We start from the raw sequence: 22,460 nt of genomic DNA, 5'->3' as shown, positions 1-22,460 counted from the left end.
GCAAATGAGATCACATCAAGCTAAAAAGCTTCTGCATAGCAGAGGAAACAAAGTGAAGAAATATACTACAGAATGGGCAAAAATATTTGCAAACTACTCATTTGACAAGGAATTAGAAACTAGAATATATAAAGAACTTAATAGCCCAAAAAAAAAATCCAATTAAAAATAGGCAAAAGATCTGAATAGATGTTTCTTAAAAGAAGATATCAAAGTGGTTAACAGGTACATGAAAAAATGCTCAACATCACTAATCACCAGGGAAATGGAAATCAAAACTAAATAAGATAGCACACCCCAGTTTAAATGTCTTTTATCCAAAAGACAGGCAATAATGGATGCTGGTGAGGATGTGGAGAAAGGAGAATACTTGTACACTGTTGGTGGGAATGTAAATTACTAAAACCACTAAGGAGAACAGTATGAAGTTTCCTCCAAAAACGAATAGAACTACTTTGTAATCCAGCATTCTCACTGCTGGTTGTAAACCCAAAGGTAAGGAGATCAGTATATCGAGATACCCGATTGCAGCAGTACTCACAATAGCCAGGATATATAATCAACCTCAGAGTACATGCATGGATGAATGGATAAAGAAAGTGTACATGATGGCATATTCAGCCTTAAAAAAGAATGTAATCCTGTTATTTGCAACATGGAACTGGAGGATATTATGATGTTAAGTGAAACAAGGCAGGCACAGAAAGACAAATAGCACATATTCTCATATGTGGGAGCCTAAAAAAAAATGCTTTTAGGATTGACTGGCAAGATGGCCGAATAGGAACAGCTCCAGTCTGCAGGTCCCAGTGAGACCAATGCAGAAGTGGGTAATTTCTGCATTTCCAACTGAGGTATCCTGTTCATCTGATTGGGACTGGGTAGGCAGTGGGTGCAGCCCACAGAGGGTGAGCAGAAGCAGGGTGAGGCATCACCTCATGCAGGAAGTGCAAGGAGCAGGGGAGCCTCCCTTTCCCAGCCAAAGGAGGCTGTGAGGGACTGTGCTATCTGGCCCAGATACCACACTTTTCCCCTGGTTTCAGAAATCCACAGACCAAGAGATTCCCTCGTGTGCCTACACCACCAGGGCTCTGGGTTTCAAACACAAAACTGGGTGGCTGTTCAGGCGGACACCGAGCTAGCTGCAGGAGTTCTTTTCACACACTGATAACCGAATCGATCAGTGGAAGAAAGGATATCAGAGATTGAAGATCAACTTACTGAAATGAGGCATGAAGAAAAGATTAGAGAAAAAAGATTGAAAAGGAACAAAACCTCCGAGAAATGTAGGACTATGTGAAAAGACCAAACCTATGATTGACTGGTGTCCCTGAAAGTGATGGGGAGAATGTAACCAAGTTGGAAAACCCTCTTCCGGATATTATCCAGGAGAACTTCCCCGACCTAGCAAGACAGGCCAACATTCAAATTCAGGAAATACAGAGACCACCACAAACATACTCTTTGAGAAGAGCAACCCCAAGACAGATAATCGTCAGATTCTCCAAAGTTGAAATGAAGGAAAACTGTTAAAGGCAACAGAGAGAAAGGTAGGTAACCTACAAAGGGAAGCCATCAGACTTAACAGTGGATCTCTGCAGAAACCCTGTAAGCCAGAAGAGAGTGGAAGTCAATATTAAACATTCTTAAAGAAAAGAATTTTCAACCCAGAATTTCATATCCAGCCAAACTAACTTCCGTAAGTGAAGGAGAAATACAATCCTTTACAGAGAAGCAAATGCTGAAGGACTTTTGTCACCACTAGGCCTGCCTTACAAGAGCTCCTGAAGGAAGAACAAAATATGGAAAGAAAAAACCAGTACCAGCCACTGCAAAAACATACCAGAATATAAACACCAATGACACTATGAAGAAATTGCATCAACTAATGTGCAAAATAACCAGCTAGCATCGTGATGACAGCTGGTTAACACATAGGACTTCACACTTTTTTATTCACACATAAGAATATTAACCTTAAATGTAAATGGACTAAATGCCCCAATTAAAAGACACACCCTGGCAAATTGGATAAAGACTCATTGGTGTGCTGTATTCAGGAGACCCATCTCCCATGCAAAGACACACATAGGCTCAAAATAATGGGATGGAGGAATATTTACCAGGCAAATGGAAAACAAAAAAAAAAAAAGCAGGGATTGCAATCCTAGTCTCTGATAAAACAGACTTTAAACCAACAAAGTTCAAAAAAGACAGAATGGCATTATATCATGGTAAAGGGATCAATGCAACAAGAAAAGCTATTCTAAATATATATGCACCCAACACAGATGCACCCAGATTCATAAAACAAGTTCTTAGAGACGTACAAAGTGACTTAGACTGTCACATAATAATAGTGGGAGACTTTAAACACACACTGTCAATATTAGGTCAAGGAGCCAGAAGATTACAAGGATATTCAGGACTTGAATTCAGTGTGCAAAAATCTCAAGCATTCCTGTACACCAATAAAGACAAGCAGATAGCCAAATCATGAGTGAACTCCCTTTCACAATTGCTACAAAGAAAATAAAATACCTGGTCGGGCGCAGTGGCTCATGCCTGTAATCCCAACACTTTGGGAGGCCGAGGTGGGCAGATCACGAGGTCAGGAGATAGAAACCATCCTGGCTAACATGCTGAAACCCCATCTCTACTAAAAATACAAAAAAAAAAAAAAAAAAAAATTAGCCAGGTGTGGTGGTGGGCACCTGTAGTCCCAGCTACTCAGTAGGCTGAGGCAGGAGAATGGCGTGAACCTGGGAGGCAGAGCTTGCAGTGTGAGCCGAGATCACATCACTGCACACCAGCCTGGGCAACAGAATGAGACTTCTCTCAAAAAAATAAAATACCTAGGAATACAACTTACAAGGGACACGAAGGGCCTTCAAGGAGAACTACAAACCACTGCTCAAGGAGATAAGAGAGAACACAGACAAATTGAAAAAAAATCCATGCTCATGGATAGGAAGAATCAGTATCATGAAAATGGCCATATTACCCAAAATAATTTATAGATTCAATGCTATTCCTATCAAGCTACTATTGACTTTCTTCACATAACTAGAAAAAAACTACTTTAAATTTCATATGGACCCAAAAAAGAGCCTGTATAGCCAAGACAATCCTAAGCAAAAAGAACAAAGCTGGAGGCATCACGCTGCCTGACTTCAAACTATCCTACAAAGCTATGGTAACAAAAACAGCATGGTACTGGTACCAAAACAGATATATACACCAACGGAACAGAACAGAGGCCTCAGAAATAACACCACACATCTACAACCATCTGATCTTTGACAAACCTGACAAAAGGAAGCAATGGGGAAAGCACTCCCTATTTAATAAATGGTAATGGTGCTGGGATACCTGGCTAACCATATTTAGAAAACAGAAACTGGACCCCTTCCTTATACCTTATACAAAAATTAACTCGAGGTGGATTAAAGACTAAAATGTAAAACCTAAAACTATAAAAACCCCCCAAAAACCTAGGCAGTACCATTCAGGACATAAGCATGGGCAAAGACTTCATGACTAAAACACCAAAAGTAATTGCAACAAAATCCAAAATTGACAAATGAGATCTAATTAAATTAAAGAGCTTCTGCTCAGCAAAAGAAAGTCTCATCAGAGTGAACAGTCGACCTACAAAATGGGAGGAAATTTTTGCAATCTATCCATTTGACAAAGGTCCAATATCCAGAATCTACAAGGAACTTAAACAAATTTGCAAGAAAAATCAACCCCATCAAAAAGTTGGCAAAGGATATGAACAGACACTTCTCAAAAGAAGATATTTATGCAGCCAGGAAACATGAAAAAGAGCTCATCATGACTGGTCACTTGGAGAAATGCACATCAAAACCACAATGAGATAGCATCTCACACCAGTTAGAATGGCAAGCATTAAAAAAACCTGGAAACAACAGATGCTGATGAGGATGTGGAGAAATAAGAACACTTTTACACTGTTGGTAGGAGTGTAAACTAGTTCATTGTGGAAGACAGTGTGGTGATTCCTCAAGGATCTAGAACCAGAAATACCATTTGACCCAGCAATCCAATTACTGAGTATATACCCAAAGGATGATAAATCATTCTATAAAGACACATGAACACGTATGTTTATTGCAGCATTGTTCACAATACCAAAGACTTGGAACCAACCCAAATTTCTATCAGTGATAGACTGGATTAAAAAAATGTGGCACATATACACCATGGAATACTATGCAGCCATAAAAAAGAGTAAGTTTATGTCCTTTGCAGGGACATGGATGAAGCTGGAAACCATCATCCTCAGCAAACTAACACTGTAACGGAAAACCAAACACCACATATTCTCATTCATAAGTGGGAGGTGAACAATGAGAACGCACGGACACGAAGGGGAACATCACACACCGGGGCCTGTGGGTGGGTGGGGGAGGGGGGTTGGGTGGGGGGCAAGAGGAGAGAGAGCATTAGGACAAACACGTAATGCATGTGGAGGTTAAAACCTAGATGATGGGTTGATAGGTGTAGCAAACTACAATGGCACCTATTTAACAAACCTGCACGTTCAGCACATGTATCACAGAACTTTAAAATAAAATTGCTTTTATGGAAATAGAGTGTAGATGATGGTTACCAGATGCTGGGAGGGGTAGTAAGAAAAGGGGAATAATAAAAGAGTTGCTTAATGAGTAAAAAAATACAGTTAGAAGGAAAAATGATCTAGTGTTGGGTAGCACAATTGAGTGACTCTAGTTAATAATGTATATTTCAAAAAATAACTAGAAAATTAGAGTTGGAATGTTCATAACACAAAGGATGAGAAATGCTTTGAGGTGATGGATATTTCAGTTACTCTTATTTGATCACTACATATTGTATGCTTGTATCAAAATTTCACATGTACCCCATATATATGTACATTTATGTATCCATAAAAATTTTAAAGCCTGACTGCTTTACCTGCAAAACATGTTCAGGGTCCAGCCATTTCTCATCTGCTACCGCTGTGGACAGAGCCACCATCATATTTTTTTTTCACTCAAATTGTAACAGCTAACTGGTTGGTTCCTCTGTATCTACTCTCTCCTCCCCTAGAATCCCAGTGGCTTTCTATATTGGTGTAAAAGCCGAAGTCTTTACCTTGGCCTGTGTGATACGTAGTCATCACTTCCGCATACTCTGCCACTCAAATGCTGTTACTCAAACACTAAGCTTTCTCCAATCCCAGGGCTGTTGGATTTACTGGTTCTTCCACCTGGAAACTTGCCCTAGACAAATGTCTTACTAATATTCAGTCCTTGCTCAAATACCACCTCAAGGAAATGTTCCCCTGAACTCCCTCTAAAACAGCAACTCGCCACTCTACATACCCAACTTCCCGTTTTATTTTTCTCCATTGTATATTTTATAAGTGTTTGTATATCCGTTTTCTCCACGTATGCTGCATACAATATTTGTTGGTGTGCTCCTCCTACCAACCCAACCCCATTAAAATGTAAGCCCTCCGAGGGCGGTGGCTTAGTTTTGTTAGCAGTGTCTGGCATATAGTACATGCTTTTTAAAATATGCTGGATAGTTCCCTTCTCTGTATATCTATCACCATGTCTGTCTGAAATGTCTGTCTGAAAATGTGACAGTCATTGATTGCCCTGGGCAATTCAGAGTACAGTAGAGCTACTTCTCTGGATCTAGGTATTCTACTTATGTTAATAGAGTCTATAATGTCAACTTTTTTAGATGACTATAGTTCGGTTACAATATGCAACTGTTGTGAAGAATTCAGATGTCCTTTACAAAGAAACAACCTGAAAAAAGTCTTTTCTGGATTTGAAATCACAACCCTAGGATCCTTAAAGAGGAATGAGGAACTAGATGAGTTACTCTAGCCAATATGTTTTTACTAACTTCATTTATGCATACACTTAACAAATATTTCTATTTGTGCCTAACCTGCACAAAATACTATGCACTAGGCACTGATGGTGATATAAAAATAAAATGTAAAAGGAGCTTGTCTTAAAGGTTCTCACTGTCAAAGTGATCCACATAAGTAATTGCAACACATGCTGAGAAATGGTAAGTGCCATAAGAAAGATAGTGATTGTTCCGTTGTTCAGGAGGAGGAGAGATGGCTCATTTGACAGGAAAGTAAAAGCTGGATATTAAAATAAGATTGGGACATGTTGAAATGGCTGGCTAGGATTCAAGCATGGGAAAAGCTTAAGCAAAACAATGGATTTGGTAAGCACATTCAATTTGGCTGAAAGATATATTCATAAAGAAAAATAATAAAGGGCAAAATATCAAGAAAGGTAGTTTACAGCCAAAATATGAAAAAAAAATTAATGCCAGGCTAATAAGACCTATTGTATAGGAAAGTTAGAGTTATTGGAAGAATGTGACCAGGAAACAACATCATCAGTTCTGTGCTTTAGGCTAATTAATCAAGTGATTGTGAATAAAGGATACCTATGGGAGAAAGTTGGAACCAAGGAATCCAGTTCAGAGGCCAGTGCCATAATCCAGCCAAAATCGAATAGAGGTTTGAATAGTGGAATAGCAATAAGAATACAAAGTAGGGAAAATGATAAGGAGATACAAAACTTGGCAATTGGTTGAATGGGCTCTGGATAATGATGCAAGGAAGGAGTAGGCAGCAATGGATGAGGTTTTTGAGCCTGGGTGCCTCATTGCAGAAATAGAACCTTTAGGAGTTTGGGAGAGCATTCTTGAGAGGAGTTTCACACATACTGCATCTGAGGTGCGAAGAGGTGCTGGAGATTGCAGTCTGCATGTAAAACTAAGGGACTGTGGGAGGCATCCACATACAGACGATCAATGAAATCCTGGGTATGGGGGAAGGGAGGGAGTTGAGAGAAGAAACAATAAAAATGTGTCAATATCACTATATTAATAAAGTTCCTTGAGGTCTTTGAAGGTCAAGAGGAGGAGTCAGATGGACATAAAGATGGCAACAATAGACACTGGGGACAACTAGAGGGAGGATGGGGGAGAGCAAGGGTTGAAACTGTTGGATACTATGCTCAGTACCTAGGTGACAATAACATTCATACCAGAAACCTCAGCATCACACAATATACCCAGGTAACCTGCACATGTAACCCCTGAATCTAAAAAGTTGAAAAGAGGGTAGCTACGCACAGTAGCTCACGCCTATAATCTCAACACTTCAGGAGGCTGAGGCAGGAAGTCACTTAAGCCTAGTAGTTCAAGCCCAGCCTGTGCAACATAACAAAATCACATCTACAAAAAAATTAAAAATTAGCCAAGTGTAGTAGTGCACGCTTGTAGTCCCTGCCACTCGGGAGGCGAAGGCAGTAGGCTTGCTTGAGCTCAGGTGTTGAAAGCTGCAGTGAGCCAATGGCTCCACTCAGTGTCCAGCCTCAGTGACAGAGCAAGACCTTTGTCCAAACAAACAAACAGAGACAAGTCACAGACTGGGAGAAAATATATACCAATCACACATCTGACTTGTTTCTAGAATATATAATAAACTCTTAAAACCCAACAATAATATAATTTTTAAATGGACAAAATACTTGGATATTTCATCAAAAATTATTTACAAATAACCAATCACATAAAGATATGCTCAGCATCATTAGTCATTATGAAAGACAGGACTAGCTCGATTTCCTAGGCCAACTAAGAACTCCTAAGCCTAGCTGTGAAAGGTGACTGCAACTACCTTTAAACACGGGGCTTGTAACTCAGCTCATACCCAACCTTCAGGTAGTAAAGAGGGCTCACTAAAATACAAATTAGGCTAAAGCAGGAGGTAAAGAAATAGTCAAATCATATATTGCCTGAGAGCACGGGGGAGGGACAATGATCAGGATATAAACCCAGGCATTCAAGCAGGGAGTGGCAACCCTCTTTGGGCGCTCTCCCATTGTATGGGAGCTCTGTTTTCACTCTATTAAATCTTCCAACTGCACATTCTTCTGGTCTGTGTTTGTTACGGCTCAGGCTGAGCTTTCACTTGCTGTCCACCACTGCTGTTTGCCACCATCACAGACCCGCCACTGACTTCCACCCCTCCAGATCAGGCAGGGTGTCTACTGCTTTTCTGATCCAGGGAGGCGCCCACTGCCAATCCCGATTGGACTAAAGGCTCGCCATTGTTCCTGCATGGCTAAGTGCCCCGGTTAGTACTAATTAAGCTGAACACTAGTCGCTGGGTTCCATGGTTCTCTTCCGTGACCCACGGCTTCTAATAGAGCTATAATACTCACCGCATGGCCCAAGGTTTCATTCCTTGGAATCCGTGAGGCCAAGAACCCCAAGTCAGAGAACAAAAGGCTTGTTGCCATCTTGGGAGCGGCCGGCCACCATCTTGGGAGCTCTAAGAACAAAGAGCTGCCCGTAATAGAGATATAGAAAATGAACAACACAATGCGATATCAGCACACCCCTATTTGACCAAAATCGGTAAAACTGACAATACCTGGTGAGGATGCAGGGCAACCAGAACTCATACATTGCTGTTGAGAATGCGAAATGGCACAGACCCTTTGCAAATTAGTTTGTCAATTTCTTGCAAAGTTAAACATGCATTGACTAAATGGCCCAGCAGTCTCACTCCTAGGTATTTACTCAGGTGAAATGAAAATTTGTATTCACCCAAAAAGACATTTGTTGAATAAATTAATGAATGAATAATAAACGAGTGGAGCTTTCATAATGTAAAATGACTAGATAATATCTAAAATTGCTGAAACAAACAAACAAAAAAAGCCTATTTTTGGAAAAAGGAAGTAACTACCACAAGGAATAGTTAGAAGAGTTAAGAGACTGACTCTTTAAGTACAGGACAGATCGTCGGGAATGGTTAAAAGGACCTGCTGCTTTTCATTGACCTTCTAGTACTACTGATTTTTTTTTTTTAACTATGTGAATATATTACTTTCATAAAAATTTAAAAAGAAAAAGAGGAGTCAGAGAAAGAAAAATGAAATTGTCAGAAAAATTTAGAAGTTTTATCAAGTGAAATGTAGAAAAGATAAGTTGTGCTTACTTTTTTTGTTGTTCATTCCAAATATTTATGGATTACACTAGCTGAAATGAATTAAGAGACTCAGTAGAAAACATTGCCAAGAATAAAAAACAATTTGAGTAAACAATGAAAAGTTTACAGGTTACTCTGTCACAAAATACTTTGTTAATTCACTACCCGGCAGCAACACTACCAAAGCTGGCTTCTGGAACGCTTTCTACCTATAGCCATTTTTGAACAATAGGTGATTGAGCTTTTAACAACACTGTTAGAATATAATGTAGCGAGTTTTACCAGAGATGTTTAAGACTACCTGGCACAAGTCAATTTCATTGTATACATGTATATACACGAGGGAGGGTGATCATAGTCTAGAAAAAAAACAGGTCTTCAGAAGTCTAGAACTTTAGTAACCTTAAATCCAAATTATTCCCTGGGTCCATCCATAATGAAAAGAAAGAAATCTACACTTGCATTTCCTCCGTCTTTAACATCTTTCTCATTTAAATGCTACTTTACTTGATTTGTGTTGTTCCCAACGTGTTAGGTGCTATGCAGTAGAAACGTGTTTCCTTATAGCAGGCTCCTTCAAGCACATGCTTGAGAGATTCAAATCTAATTAGAGCCTCTGAAATTATTGCGTCAGAGCCCCATACCCTCAGAAAAAGCCCCCTTTTACACCATCAAATGAAAACCAGATTCTTTGCACTGGATTTTTTTTTTTTTTTTTTTTTTTTTTTTTTTTTGAGACGGAGTCTCGGAGTCTCGCTCTGTGCACTGGATTTTTTTTTAAAGAAAATATTTGATTTTAAAATCAAAGAGTTCTTGGTTTTCCAGCGTTTCACTACTTGTCTTACGAGAGACCCGAGTCTCCTTTGCCAAAATGTATTTCAGTACACATTTTAAAAAATATGTGTATGTACTTAAATATATTTTGGCAAAATATATATATATATATATATATATATTCTTTTTTTAAAAGAAGATATTTGATTTTAAAATCAAAGTTCTTGGTTTTCCACCGTTTCACTGTCTTACTAGAGACCCGAGTCTCCTTTGTCAAAATATATTTCACTACACATTTCAAAAAATATGTGTGTGTATACTTAAATATATTTTGACGGAAGGTGTGTGTGTGTGTATATATATACATATATATATATATATATATATATATATATATGTCTTCGACTTATTTCCACCTAGCCTGGGGCGTATTCTGGATAGTTTCAATTGACAAAACAGGCGCTCTCCGGCCTAGGAGTGGAATCCATCCTCAGTCTTCGCAGGCTCCTCACAATTCTCCGTTTGAAGAAATGTCCCTCTCCTTCCCTTTTCTTTTCCTTCTTTACTCAGCGTCCGCCCCCGCAGCCATCTCCGCCGACCCTTTTTGTCTACGTCCCAGCGTCGCGAACCACAGCGGCGGAGGTGGAGCGGGGAGATGCGTTAGGCCGGACGGCTAAAACGCGCCGCAAAAGTAGGGGAGAGATTGCGCTGAGCCCACGCGAGCCCTGGGACGCTGGAGACAACGGGGCTCTTGGGAAGGCGCGGAGTCCGGGGAAGCAGGGCATATGCGCGTGGTCCGTGTCCGCAGAGTCTCCCCGCCTCCGCCCTCTTTCTTGGGTGGCTCTCCGCCTCGTCCACCCTCCAAGGGCCGTTGGTACATTCCTAGTGACTCCAAGCGCTTAAAAGGGGCCCGGGAGGGTGAACCCCACAGATCTGAACCTGATTTATGTGCGCGCCGCATCTCCAACGAGCCCGGATCCACTGCGCTGCCAGCGGCGGGAGGGTGGGTCTCTTGCTGTCTTTGCGACGACATCCTTACGTTTTGGCACTCGAACGCTGGGTTTGTGCGTGGGTCTGCTTAGCGGTCTAGCGGGCTGTTAGGCTCCCTCGCCCCCAGCTCCTTGTTTCGCTCAGCTACTCTCACCGCAGCCCAGCAGTGAGACGCGCACGCAGCCGGCTCCGCACGAGATGGAGCAGACCGAGGTGCTGAAGCCACGGACCCTGGCGGATCTGATCCGCATCCTGCACCGGCTCTTCGCCGGCGATGAGGTCAATGTAGAGGAGGTGCAGGCCATCATGGAAGCCTACGAGAGCGACCCCACCGAGTGGGCTATGTACGCCAAGTTCGACCAGTACAGGTGAGCGCGCTGCAGCCTCAAGGCCAGGCGGCGCCCACTCGCCCAGTCTGAGGAGGAATGGACGTGGGGCACGCAGCCCAATGTGACTGGCTCGGGAAGCTTGGGCCGCGCTGCGCCAGCCGCTCGCCCCCTCGCTGGCGAGCCGCGGGGCTGGCACGACTCGCTTGGGGCTCCGCGGCCACAGCGCAGGCGGAAGGTGGATCATACTGGCCTTGCTGGCCTCCGGCCGGGGACTACGGGCAGGCGCTGGGAAGGGAGGTCACAGTGCGTCTGCGAGACTTTCTGTTCTCTTCTCTCCCGCAAACCCCTCTGCTTCCAAACCACCAGTCCTCCTGCCCCTGGCCTCGGGAGCAGTGCCCACACTCCCAAGCCATCGTTAGCCCCCGGCGCGGAGATGCGGAGAGACCGCACTCAGGTTCCGGCCCGCCTGGCAGCTTAAGGAACTGTCTGGCGGTACTAGCGGAGGGTGCTCCCAGGAGAGCACTACATCAGCCGTCGGGAGAAGTGGGTGATGATGAAGAAGACAAGTCACCCACGTCAGTTCTCCGTCACTGCGCCTTCTGTCGCCTGCAATCGGGCACCTTATAGCAGGCATTTTTACTCATGTAAAATAGCTTCTTGTGGCCGTCAGCTGCCACTACGCAATTTCTGCTGTTCCCTTTCCCAAACCAACTTCCCCGACTGCGGGTTTATTCAAACCACTGCCAGGTTTCGCAAATTGAATATTCGACCGTCGTTTTTTTTCAGCCCCCAAACGCTCTGATTTCTCTTATCCTTGGTTCTGAGCATCTACAATGTAAATTAAAGACTCCTACTTCCCAGATGTATTTGAGTGAGGTGCCCTGGTAAGCTGACTTTTTTGCAGCCCCTGCTTGGCTTGGTGATTAAGTTGAATCTGTCTACCAATCCTCCGGGGCCAGAGGTAAAATTTAATCACCCCGAAGTGTGAGAGGTTCTAGTTTTTCTGAGCAGCCAGCGCATCAGTCTTTATGGTTTTTTGGGTTTAGGGTTGGGAGAAAGGGGTAAGTGAAAGAAAATAAGGAAAGAAGTAAGTTTGTTTTTCTTGGGAGCAGGTTCTTTTAGTCACTGTTTAACAGGTAGGATATTTGGTAAAGTTTTGTTGGCATAGGCGGTTTCAACTGTATTTTAGGATTTGAAATAGAAAAAGTGAAGCCCACTAAGGATCCCATTTTTCATATACAAGTGACTTGAGGAAATTCCTTTGGCTCCTGTCAGCTCAGTTCCTGGTAGAGCACTTCTGTAGCGGTGAAAGCTATCAGAGAGTCTAGCTTTTAAATTTTCTTGCATTTGCTCCAGGTAATTGAAGATTTGTTATCGGACAGGTAGTCTTCCAGTTACCAGACACATATGAAGAATGGTAGGTAATGAAGAGGTTGAATAACTTGCACGAGGTCTTCTATCGAGTAGCAGGGTTAGCATTATTGTTCCAGAGCCTACACTCTAAACCACTATTAAACCAGGACAGGTTGTAACCATTTTTAATCTTTAATCTTTAGAACAAGTGTATTTTCAAGGACCTTGAAGTAGTCTTGATTGACAAACTCTAAACCTTTTGAAGGGCAACCAGTCGGGTTGATTGGTCTTTTCACAGATACCTGAAGTACAGCTCATTAACATAATGGATGTAGTCCTGAGCAGGCAGTTGTGGGAAGACAGGAGATGGGAGAGAATTCAATTCTACAGTATTTTTTGCGTTAAATAGATGCCTAGCTCTGTGAGGGATTCTGTTCTCTGACTTCGGGAGGGCCAGTGCAGAAGAATCAAGACAGAATATGCTCCAGTGTGGGCCAGGCTGTGAATTCTTTGAAAGAAGCCTCAGAGAAGCAAGAAAGATTATCGTAAGACTTGTGAGTTCCTTCTGCAGGAACTCAGTTTACTGTGAATTGAAGGTTTTGTGCACAGCTTCTTGTTAGGTCACAAAGAGCTACAAAGTAGAGAAAACTGAGGCTAAAAAGCACTTAATAGGATCGTGCTCTTCGGGCACCTGGGGGTGGGGAGGAATGGGACAGGATGGAAGGGGCATGCTAGACAAGGGTTAACTGATGACCAAGGGAACAAAAACTCCCCAAAAATGGAGTAAAGACCCCTTTTCTTTAACGTGACAGCCTAAATGAATGTCATAATTATGAAACTTTGCTAACTAGATGCTGTCAACAGTACACCTTGGACCAATGGAAACTTTGACGTTGATTTTACTTTTTTCCTGGTGCTATCGTTATGGTTGTGGTTTGCAGTTTGTTGGTGGTGGTGCTGGTGGTGGTGGCTGGTTGTGGTATGTGTGTCTGTGTGTATGTGTTTGCCAGTTACTGGTTTCTCCTAATTGTAAGAGGTTTAGAGGGTTCTTTACTTCACTAATGTAGTCTTCTTTGTTCTGGTACTTAGATCAACCCCCACAGAAGACTTTTCATTATAAGGGCCTTTGAATGTGGTTTGTGTCTAGGCTTTAGTGAAACTAAGAATTCTATTTAATGAAATCTTGTTTCTCAAGTCCTGATTTAGCTACAGGCAGAAAAAGAAAAAAAAAATACAATAACAACATTCTTGCCTGAACCAGTAATGCACTTTGGAAATATTTTTCTATGAGAAACTTACTCCAGCAGTTTGAGGCCGTCACATTGAGAAACATGCAATTTCAGTTTTTTTCCTGTTATTTTTCCCGTGCCATTAATTAAAACTGAGCAGCTACCTCTGTAAATGCAGCAGTTCAAAATTAACTGTGAAAAAGGATTTTTCATTTATGTTGGATTTCTAATTAGAAAACTGCATGCAAAATTGCTTAGAGGGGGAAATGTTAACATTTGTGAATAAATGGTACTTGGTGACACACTTACTTTTTCCAGTGCTTGTTTCAGCAACCAAATTAAAACTTCTGAATATATATATATATATATATTTTTTTTTTTAGGTATACCCGAAATCTTGTGGATCAAGGAAACGGAAAATTTAATCTGATGATTCTCTGTTGGGGTGAAGGACATGGCAGGTAAAATAACTATTCATTCACAGATATTTATTACAGCATGTGTTCTAGCATATGAAAAGTATAGTACCAGGCTAGCCACAGGCCTTACAAGTACTAACAAATCTCTTTTTTTGTTTTTATTTATTTATTTATTTATTTATTTATTTATGTTTTTTGAGACGGCGTTTCGCTCTTGTTGCCCAGGCTGGAGTGCAATGGCACAATCTTGGCTCACTGCAACCTCATCTCCCGGGTTCAAGTGATTCTCCTGCCTCAGCCTCCTGAGTAGCTGGGATTACAGGCGTGCACCACCCTGCCTGGCTAATTTTGTATTTTTAGTAGAAACGGGGTTTCACTATGCTGGTTAGGCTGGTCTCGAACTCCTGACTTCAGGTGATCCACCCACCTCGACATCCCAAAGTGCTGGGATTACAGGTATGAGCCACCACACCCAGCCCTCATTTTCTAATTACTTGTTCATAATGTTCCCTAATCCCAACAAAAATTCTCATGAGAGTTAGCACAGGGCATTCACGCATACACCACACATATTAAAAGCAGCCCCCAAAATGAATAGTAAATCAAAGGAGGTAAGTAACCCCCTTAAGTTAACCATACTCTGTTTTCTATGGAGTTAAATTTTATGTGAAATTGTGTTTACACTTCAGATTTGTGGTGGTTGAGGTGTGTAAACAATCGTGGGACCAAAGACCAAAGGATGGAGAAGCTAGAAAAGCATTGCAAATTCAGAAAATTGCTTTCTACTTCAAGTTAATTATTTAGTTTCTTTACTGAAAAGGCAGTTTATACTGTTTCCTTGAAACTTAGCTCCTTAATTTGTCTTTAGTTTCACGTTTGACAGTCTTATTATCAACTAAGTATTACTATCTTTCTCAGTCTTTTGAGAATGGTAAAAGCAATAATTTAGATCCATTTTTATGAAAGGAAACATGAATTTATAAGTGTTTAGAAAGTAGGTCTGTAGAGTGCATTTATTTACTCATATGGAATGAAGTGTTTCCATTCATTCTCTCAATATTTTTGAAAGCACATTATGTCCGGAGTGAGACTAGGCTCCGTGGATTTAGGAAACAAATTCTTTTTATGGTACATATATAGATTAATAAAATTCAGTATGTGAAATGAATACCCAAAATGTATAAAGATACATATATTTTAATTAACCCTGTAACCACGACTGCCTCATATACTTAAATACTATTTACTCTAAGATTGCATAAATAAATCTTTTGTTTCCTCAAATCCAATTAACTTTCTCCCACCAATGTTGGAAGGTAATCACAGGTAGAGCACTCTAAATTGGCACAGTGTTAACATTTTATGTACAGTATAACTTTAGGATGGTAATACACATACAGATACCTTCTCTCCTTACAGCTCGCCAAAGGAAGGAGAAAAGAGAAAAGCCTTGGGGAAAAAAACATTAAATGTTAAGTGGATCTTCTCAATGTGGTACAATTACTATGGATGATTGTCTTAATCCTTTCTAAAATTTCTCTAATGTACTTTCATAATCAAATTCTAGCCCAGTTTAAGTGAGTTATATGTATTTGGGGGAAGATAAAATGTTGCTGGTTTTGTGTTTCTATTATCAAAGTAGTATAACAAAGTTAATAAAACTGTTCTTTAGTAGGGGTATGCATCAAAATTGTACTTTTTATATGAATTGATATAGATGACATATTATTACTTTACCCTGAACATTGTTGAACTGTAAATTGATAACATTTTTAAAATTCAGCTGAAATGGATTTTGGCTGGGGAGATGGTTTATTGATGGTATGTAGGTGTCAGTTCTGGGAAGACTGTTAAGTGCAGGTCTGGACACTAGACCATCTACTGAGTTCGATTGTCATTTTGTGTACATGTAGCAGTATTCATGATCATACCAACTCCCACTGCTTTCTGAAGATGCTACAGGGAAATCTAAAGGAGACATTATTTGCCTGGCCTGACAAAAAATCCAATGAGATGGTCAAGAAGTCTGAAAGAGTCTTGAGGGAAAACCAGTGTGCCTACATCAATGGTAACATCTTATTCTTTTTCTAAGGGCAAGTGGGAAGAACCATGACCTTTTGTCTGAAATATTGGTTACTTATACTTTTTATGCAGTAAAACCTGGATCATGAGTCATGATTTAAAATACTTTGGAAATGACTTAAACATTAAACCTGGGTTGGAATCACTTATTGAAAACATATGCATGCAGATTAGTATCCACTGAAAAGTCATTTACTTGCCAAGACAAGACAGTTAAAATAAAATATGAATTTACTTCAGTGGAGTCTTTCAACAAAACAGATCAAGTTGGAAACATTAGCTTTGTGTTAGAGAATAGAACAAAATGTTCTGTAACTAATTAAGAATGCTAGCTAGTCTCTCTTTTTCTAAAATACGTATAGCATACCTAAAAAGTATCCTCCAGGGAAATTTTACAAAGCACATTATTGGCTAGTGATTTATACATATCTTACCAAGATTTCATTATCTTTTCTAAATGAGATATGGGATAGCCAAATACTTTTCAAGAGAGGCAGTGATTAACTTTCATATTCCTAAAAGGAATAGTAACTTTCCAAAAAGCTCATTAAAATGTATATGAGACAGATAGTTTTTTATTCCCATTTACATATGAAGTTGCCAGTACATAGGAAGATAAAATAATTTGTCCAAGGTCACTCAGCTTCTAAGTGGCAACCAGAATTTGAATCTAAGCAATTTGATTCAAAAACCTATGCTCTTATTCAGCATGTACCCCACCTATATAAAGTATTATAGAGTTTTGGGGGACTTTTTTTGGCAAAGCTAGTTTTTTTTTTCATAAATCTTACTGGCCTTGATATTTGGCCTGTATGCAAGTCACTTGCAAAGGTCAGATGGTATGGGAAGTTTTCCCTCATTCACATAACACAAGGATGTTAGTTTCCTATGTGGCAGGAAGCTCTGATTCATTTACCCAAATAATGTGAGGCTTGCTATCTATAAGGCACACCAGATTTCCAAGAACATCTTTCAGAATAATTACTTCCAGCTGGAGTCAGAGTGCTTGTGAAAAGAGGTCAGATCTTTAAGAATACGTAAGCTTTTTCAAGGGTCTTCAATGTAAAATCCTATAGAATCCAAACAGATAAAGAAGTGATATACATCAGGGATAAAGCCGTGGTGAGGCCTGGTATGAACTGGAGTATACAAGCCTCATACTAAGGTGACAGCAGTGGCAACCCAGCTCCAGTGAAATCAGCCTGGTTTCTTTCTCCACAGAAGTTGGAAATTCTGCATTTTATATGAAATTTTGCCAATCGGTAAAGTATTGGGTGGGATATGTTAATTATTCTGTAGACTAATTACCCAAATAACTTAAAAGCCACAAATTTTCAACCTCTGATTCTTACAGATGCAGGAGTAGGGGTGGAGATGAATAGTGATCAGGGGGAAGGATGTTTCAAGTACAAGGAAGAGCACAAGTGAAGGTACAATCGTTGTGAAAAATGGAAACTATTCCAGCATTGGGGGAAGTAAAGAAAGAAGAATGGGTTTGGTCAGTGGATTAGCAGGAGAGTAAAGTGAGCTCAGGGTATGGGCCTGCAAGACCAGCTAAAAGTAAGGACTTTGTTTGGTCAGCAGAGTTGTAATTGGGAATATCTTGATCGATTTGGTAGCAGCATGCAACATAGGGTGGAGGAGAAGGGAGGATTGGGGCAAGGAGACCTAGTTGCCTATTGTAATGGGCAAAAGGTCGACAGGGCCTGGACCTAACTGTCCTTCATAAATATCCCCAAGAAAAGTCCAGTATTACTGTGACAGAGGGTACACCATGACCATAAAGGAAAAAGAAGCAAAGATCAAAATATAATAATAAGGCCTGGATTATTAATAGGAGCTTCTCTAAAGGATGGGCAACTTGTTTTTGCAGGGTCTTTGCTTGCAGGATTGTCAGCATGCATTAGATAATGCATGAACCTGCAGTGGTGAACAGTTGTTCAAAACTATGCTTAAGCCAGTATATTATGAACGCAACAAGCTACAGGATCAAAGAATTTGCAGATCTGAGAATTAGGCCCCAGTTTCAGAAATAAGGAAAATGAAAGATCCTAGAAGGTGTGACTTGTTCAAAGATAGCTTCGCTAATTAGCTAGAAGTAGAACTTAAGTCTTCTGGTTCTATGCTTCGTTCTTTATGATGCACACTCATGGAGCTAGATCATGAAGAAAGCACAAAGCCACATGGGTTGCCTACATTAGTTACACTAAATTCATTACTTGATTAATCCTTGAAACTTTCTTGTAACTATGTAAGTTTATTAACATTTTTAATTGAGTATTTCATCTTGTTTTTTTGTTTTGTGTGTGTGTGTGTGTGTGTGTGTGTGTGTGTGTGTGTGTGTTTAAATCTTCTTGAAGCTCTCTCTCCCAGGGCCTCTTGACTGCTTCAGCACAGATTGGTTGATCTCTAGGCCCAGGGTGAGCTGTGTTCCTGAGATTCCTTACAATGTAAGGCTTACATTCTCTCAAGCTTTCCCTTTGCTGTTTCCTGTGGCTGGATCCCCTCTTTCCTGATCTCATGATTTTTTTTCATTCTTGGTTGATGCCCTTGTTTTGGTGGAGCATATGCTCCAATGGCTTCACAAGAAAGGATTCATGGAAGGTAAATTTTTAAGACCCCATGTATTTAAAAATCTCTGTATCCAACCCTTACAACTTGATTGATAATTTAGCTAGGTATGGATTATCACCTGGTAAACATCTTCCCTCATAACCATGAGGGTAATTCCTTTGTCTTTTAGTTTCTAGTGTTCTTATCAGAAGGCTAGTGCTGGCTGGGTGTGGTGACTCACACTTCTAATCCCAGCACTTTGGGAGGCTAAGATGGAAGAATTGCTTGAGCCCAGGAGTTCAAGAACAGCCTGGGCAACATGTTGAAACCCCATCTCTACCCAAAACACAAAAATTAGCAGGGCTTGGTGGCAGGCGCCTATGTCCCAGCTACTTGGGAAGCTGAGTGAGAGGATCACTTGAGACCGGGAGGTGGAGGCTGCAGTGAGCCAAGATCCCACTGCTTTACTTCATCCTGGACAGCAGAATGAGACCTTTTTTTTTTTTTTTTTTTTTTTTTTTTTCCCAAAAAACAAAAACAAAACAAAGAAAAACCTGGTGCCATTCTAATTATTGAATCTTTCTATGAAACCTTTTTTTTCTTTCTAAAAACTTTTGGGACCTTCTCTTTTGGTGCCTTCTCTCTATCCCCAGTATTCTGAAATTTCATAGTGATGTGTCTTGTTTGATGACTCATTCATTGTGCTGGGTACTCAGTGGGTTTTTAAATCTGGGAGTTCATGTCCTTCAACTCAGGAAAACATTCACAGGTTATTTCTTTGAATTTATTTTAAAATTCTATTTCTGAAACTCCTATTTAGATATTAAACCTCTTGAACGGTTCCTCATTTTTTTTCTCTTTCTTTTCTATTTTCTGTCTTTGTCCTTTTGTTCTTTGAGTCTTCCTCAGCATTTCCTGCCAACTCTTTTTTGGTTTCTGTTTCTTCAACCTCTTTTTGTATTATGGTCCCTTTTATGGTATTTTCTCTTATTTCTGGGAAAAAGTTAATGATAGGCTTTTGAACACTTCCCCTGAGTAGTCTCTGTTGCAGGTTGCTTTTTTGTTTGCTCTGACCTCTGTCTTTCATACTAAAGGCCTTGCTCAAATGTCTGGTGACCTTGGCGATTTGCTAATATTTAAAAACCAAGAACAAAAAAATTAATTGGTAACCCTGAACGTGAGTGGAGCTTGTCAACTGGATTTCACTTTTTGATAGTCTGGCAGAGCCTTTTCCTTCAGGAACTTCCAGCGACAATATCTTTAAAGCTTTTTTCTTGAGCCAGTCCGATTCTCTGAGAAGCTGCTTCCTATCTTCTGCCTGGAAAGAAAAATCTTGTCTGGCAGCATTCTTGCAGCTAGGTGATGACTAAAGCAGGGATTTTTACCATTCAGTGTGGAAGCTTTTGTTTAATTCATCTGTTTTTCACCTGATTGCCATCAGTCCCAAGTTGATCTCTTACACCTAGAGACTAGATCTTAGTCTGCTGCTGAAAAGAAAGAAGAGAGAGAATTGGTAAAAGGGATTGAGACTCTACTTCTTAAACAGGCTTTAAACCAGTTCTTATAAGAACAGCCCTATCTTTACCCTCATTTCCGTAAGTACCTGGTGCTGTCAATTCCTGTGCTATTTGGAGTTTCAAGATATAAATCAGGTTATTTCTTGACTTTCCCCATGGATGGCTAAGGATTTAGCTTTCTCTGCTCTGTAAAGCTGTCCATCTTACTTTCCAAGCTTTCAAATTTTTGTTAGTGTTTTCTCTTTTCCTATTTTGTCTTTGTATATTGATGTCTTTTTTATTTTTTTACTGCCATTGGAGAGGGTTTTCAGGAAGGAGCAGAGGCTAATGCATACATATTACTTACTATCTTTAAGTACAAGTTCAATTCTAATATCTATTCCATTTGCATCAAAATTGATTCATGATCTCAGATGACTCACAGAAATTTTACCTACAGCTGTTGTCTAGGCTCCTTTATCTATTTTTCCCTCTTGGATATTGTTTAGATTCCATTGGCTTACATCGAGTAGAGAACATCAGCCATACGGAACCTGCCGTGAGCCTTCACTTGTACAGTCCACCTTTCGATACGTGCCATGCCTTTGATCAAAGAACAGGACATAAAAACAAAGTCACCATGACATTCCATAGTAAATTTGGAATCAGAACTCCATATGTGAGTATAATTTCTTCCAGGTTTAAATGCTTTGTAGGTTGGCACTATTACACTATATGTATGCAAAGAATGAGATGAGTCTTAACTCATGGGTAAGGCCCAATATATCTTGATTGTTTTATTTAACTTTAGAGACTATCTCTTCAATTTATTTTTAGAAACTTATTATGTTAGATCCAAAGATTATTTGAGAAACTTCAAAATGTGTGCTTAAAATGTTTTCATTTACTTGGGAAATAAGAGTGAAAACTATTATTTGATATAACTCTTACTGCCATAACTTACTATTCATAGGTCTAATTTGCTGGGCCAACAGGAATAAGTTGCATAGTCAACCTTTGTAAAGGTTATTCTGATGATATAACTAAAGAAAATTGTCTGTTTTGTTTGCCAAGGTTGCTTATTCTTAGAGTTGTTATGCCATTTATGCCACAAATAAGAATAAACTATACTAACAAGTTCCTCCTTGAGAAATAAGCATTTCCTACTAAAAATAAAAAGGCAACCAACACTAATATAGCAGGGCAGTCTTCTACCTCTGAAATAAGTTTGTCAGTTAGAGGAATAGTCTTTATTTAATTATCAGAATATCCAGAAATAGACAATGTGTGAAAATGGAGACCAAAACAATCCTTATGAGTCTTAGTGAAAGCACAGCCTCTGAGGGAAGCCAGGGCAGAATTTTCTCATTATCACCCCACTTCATCTTTGTCTTCCACATTCCAAACCCTAAGAGATATTCTTATTGCAGGAAAAACAAGGCTCCCTTGCCCTTGCTGAGTTTTCATACACTGCTACAAAAGCAGAACTATTTAGAACGAACTAAAATATCTTTTGTAAAGATTCTTACACAGCTTTCTTTTTTTCCCTTTTTTACAGGCAACTTCGGGCTCACTGGAGAACAATTAAGGAGCACCAAACCCTCTGAGGTTTTACTTTAAGCCTCGCTGTATGTTTGCCTTGGATAAAAAGGCTACCTACCATGTGCTATCCAGTAATGTACTTAAATAAGCCAATACTTAGATCTACTGTAAGGCAGACGCTAATTATAAGCATTAAGTAAGCAAGTAGTGCCCTCAGCTACTGCAGAAGAAAAGTCCCACTAAGGAAAAGAAAGTCTTGTGATTTTTAAAGGCAAGTTTTCAAGTGCTCTCCTAGTTCTATCCTCTGATTCCATTGAATCCATATTATGAGCGTCAGTGAGGGTTTTCATAGCTTTTGGAAATACTTTGGTCTCTGAACTGTAATTAGCAAGAAGTAAAAACAGAAACCTCAAACATCAAATGCTTGCTTTGTTACCTGGAGGACTAACCGTAGATGTCTTTAGTATACTTTGTATGTTCTTAATATTGGAAGATAATTTTGTGAATCTGTAGATTTTATTTTTTCAGTCTTACCTTACGAATTTCTTTTCTATGAATAATAGAGAGGAACTTACAGCACTCTGCCATTGGGTAATGAAAGGAAGTGCAGAGGATTTAGAAAAGTACATGCTCCCCAAACCACAACAAACCAAAACATAAAC

At 40.0% G+C, this 22,460-nt stretch overlaps 1 protein-coding gene across 1 annotated transcript; it reads left to right on the top strand.

The window, feature by feature from the left end:
* The first annotated feature begins 10,814 nt into the window (after window positions 1-10,814).
* On the top strand, window positions 10,815-22,240 carry CDO1 (cysteine dioxygenase type 1). Its single transcript, NM_001260608.1, is given in 5 exon segments — window positions 10,815-11,163; window positions 14,090-14,167; window positions 16,039-16,193; window positions 20,766-20,935; window positions 21,815-22,240. Coding segments are annotated over 5 exon segments (603 nt in total). The 5' UTR covers window positions 10,815-10,993; the 3' UTR covers window positions 21,845-22,240.
* Window positions 22,241-22,460: the final 220 nt, after the last annotated feature.

The sequence above is a fragment of the Macaca mulatta genome, chromosome 6 (genome assembly GCF_049350105.2).
Source record: "Macaca mulatta isolate MMU2019108-1 chromosome 6, T2T-MMU8v2.0, whole genome shotgun sequence".
In the NCBI taxonomy this organism is placed as follows: Eukaryota; Metazoa; Chordata; class Mammalia; order Primates; family Cercopithecidae; genus Macaca; species Macaca mulatta.
This window is presented reverse-complemented; position numbering and strand designations above follow the sequence as displayed.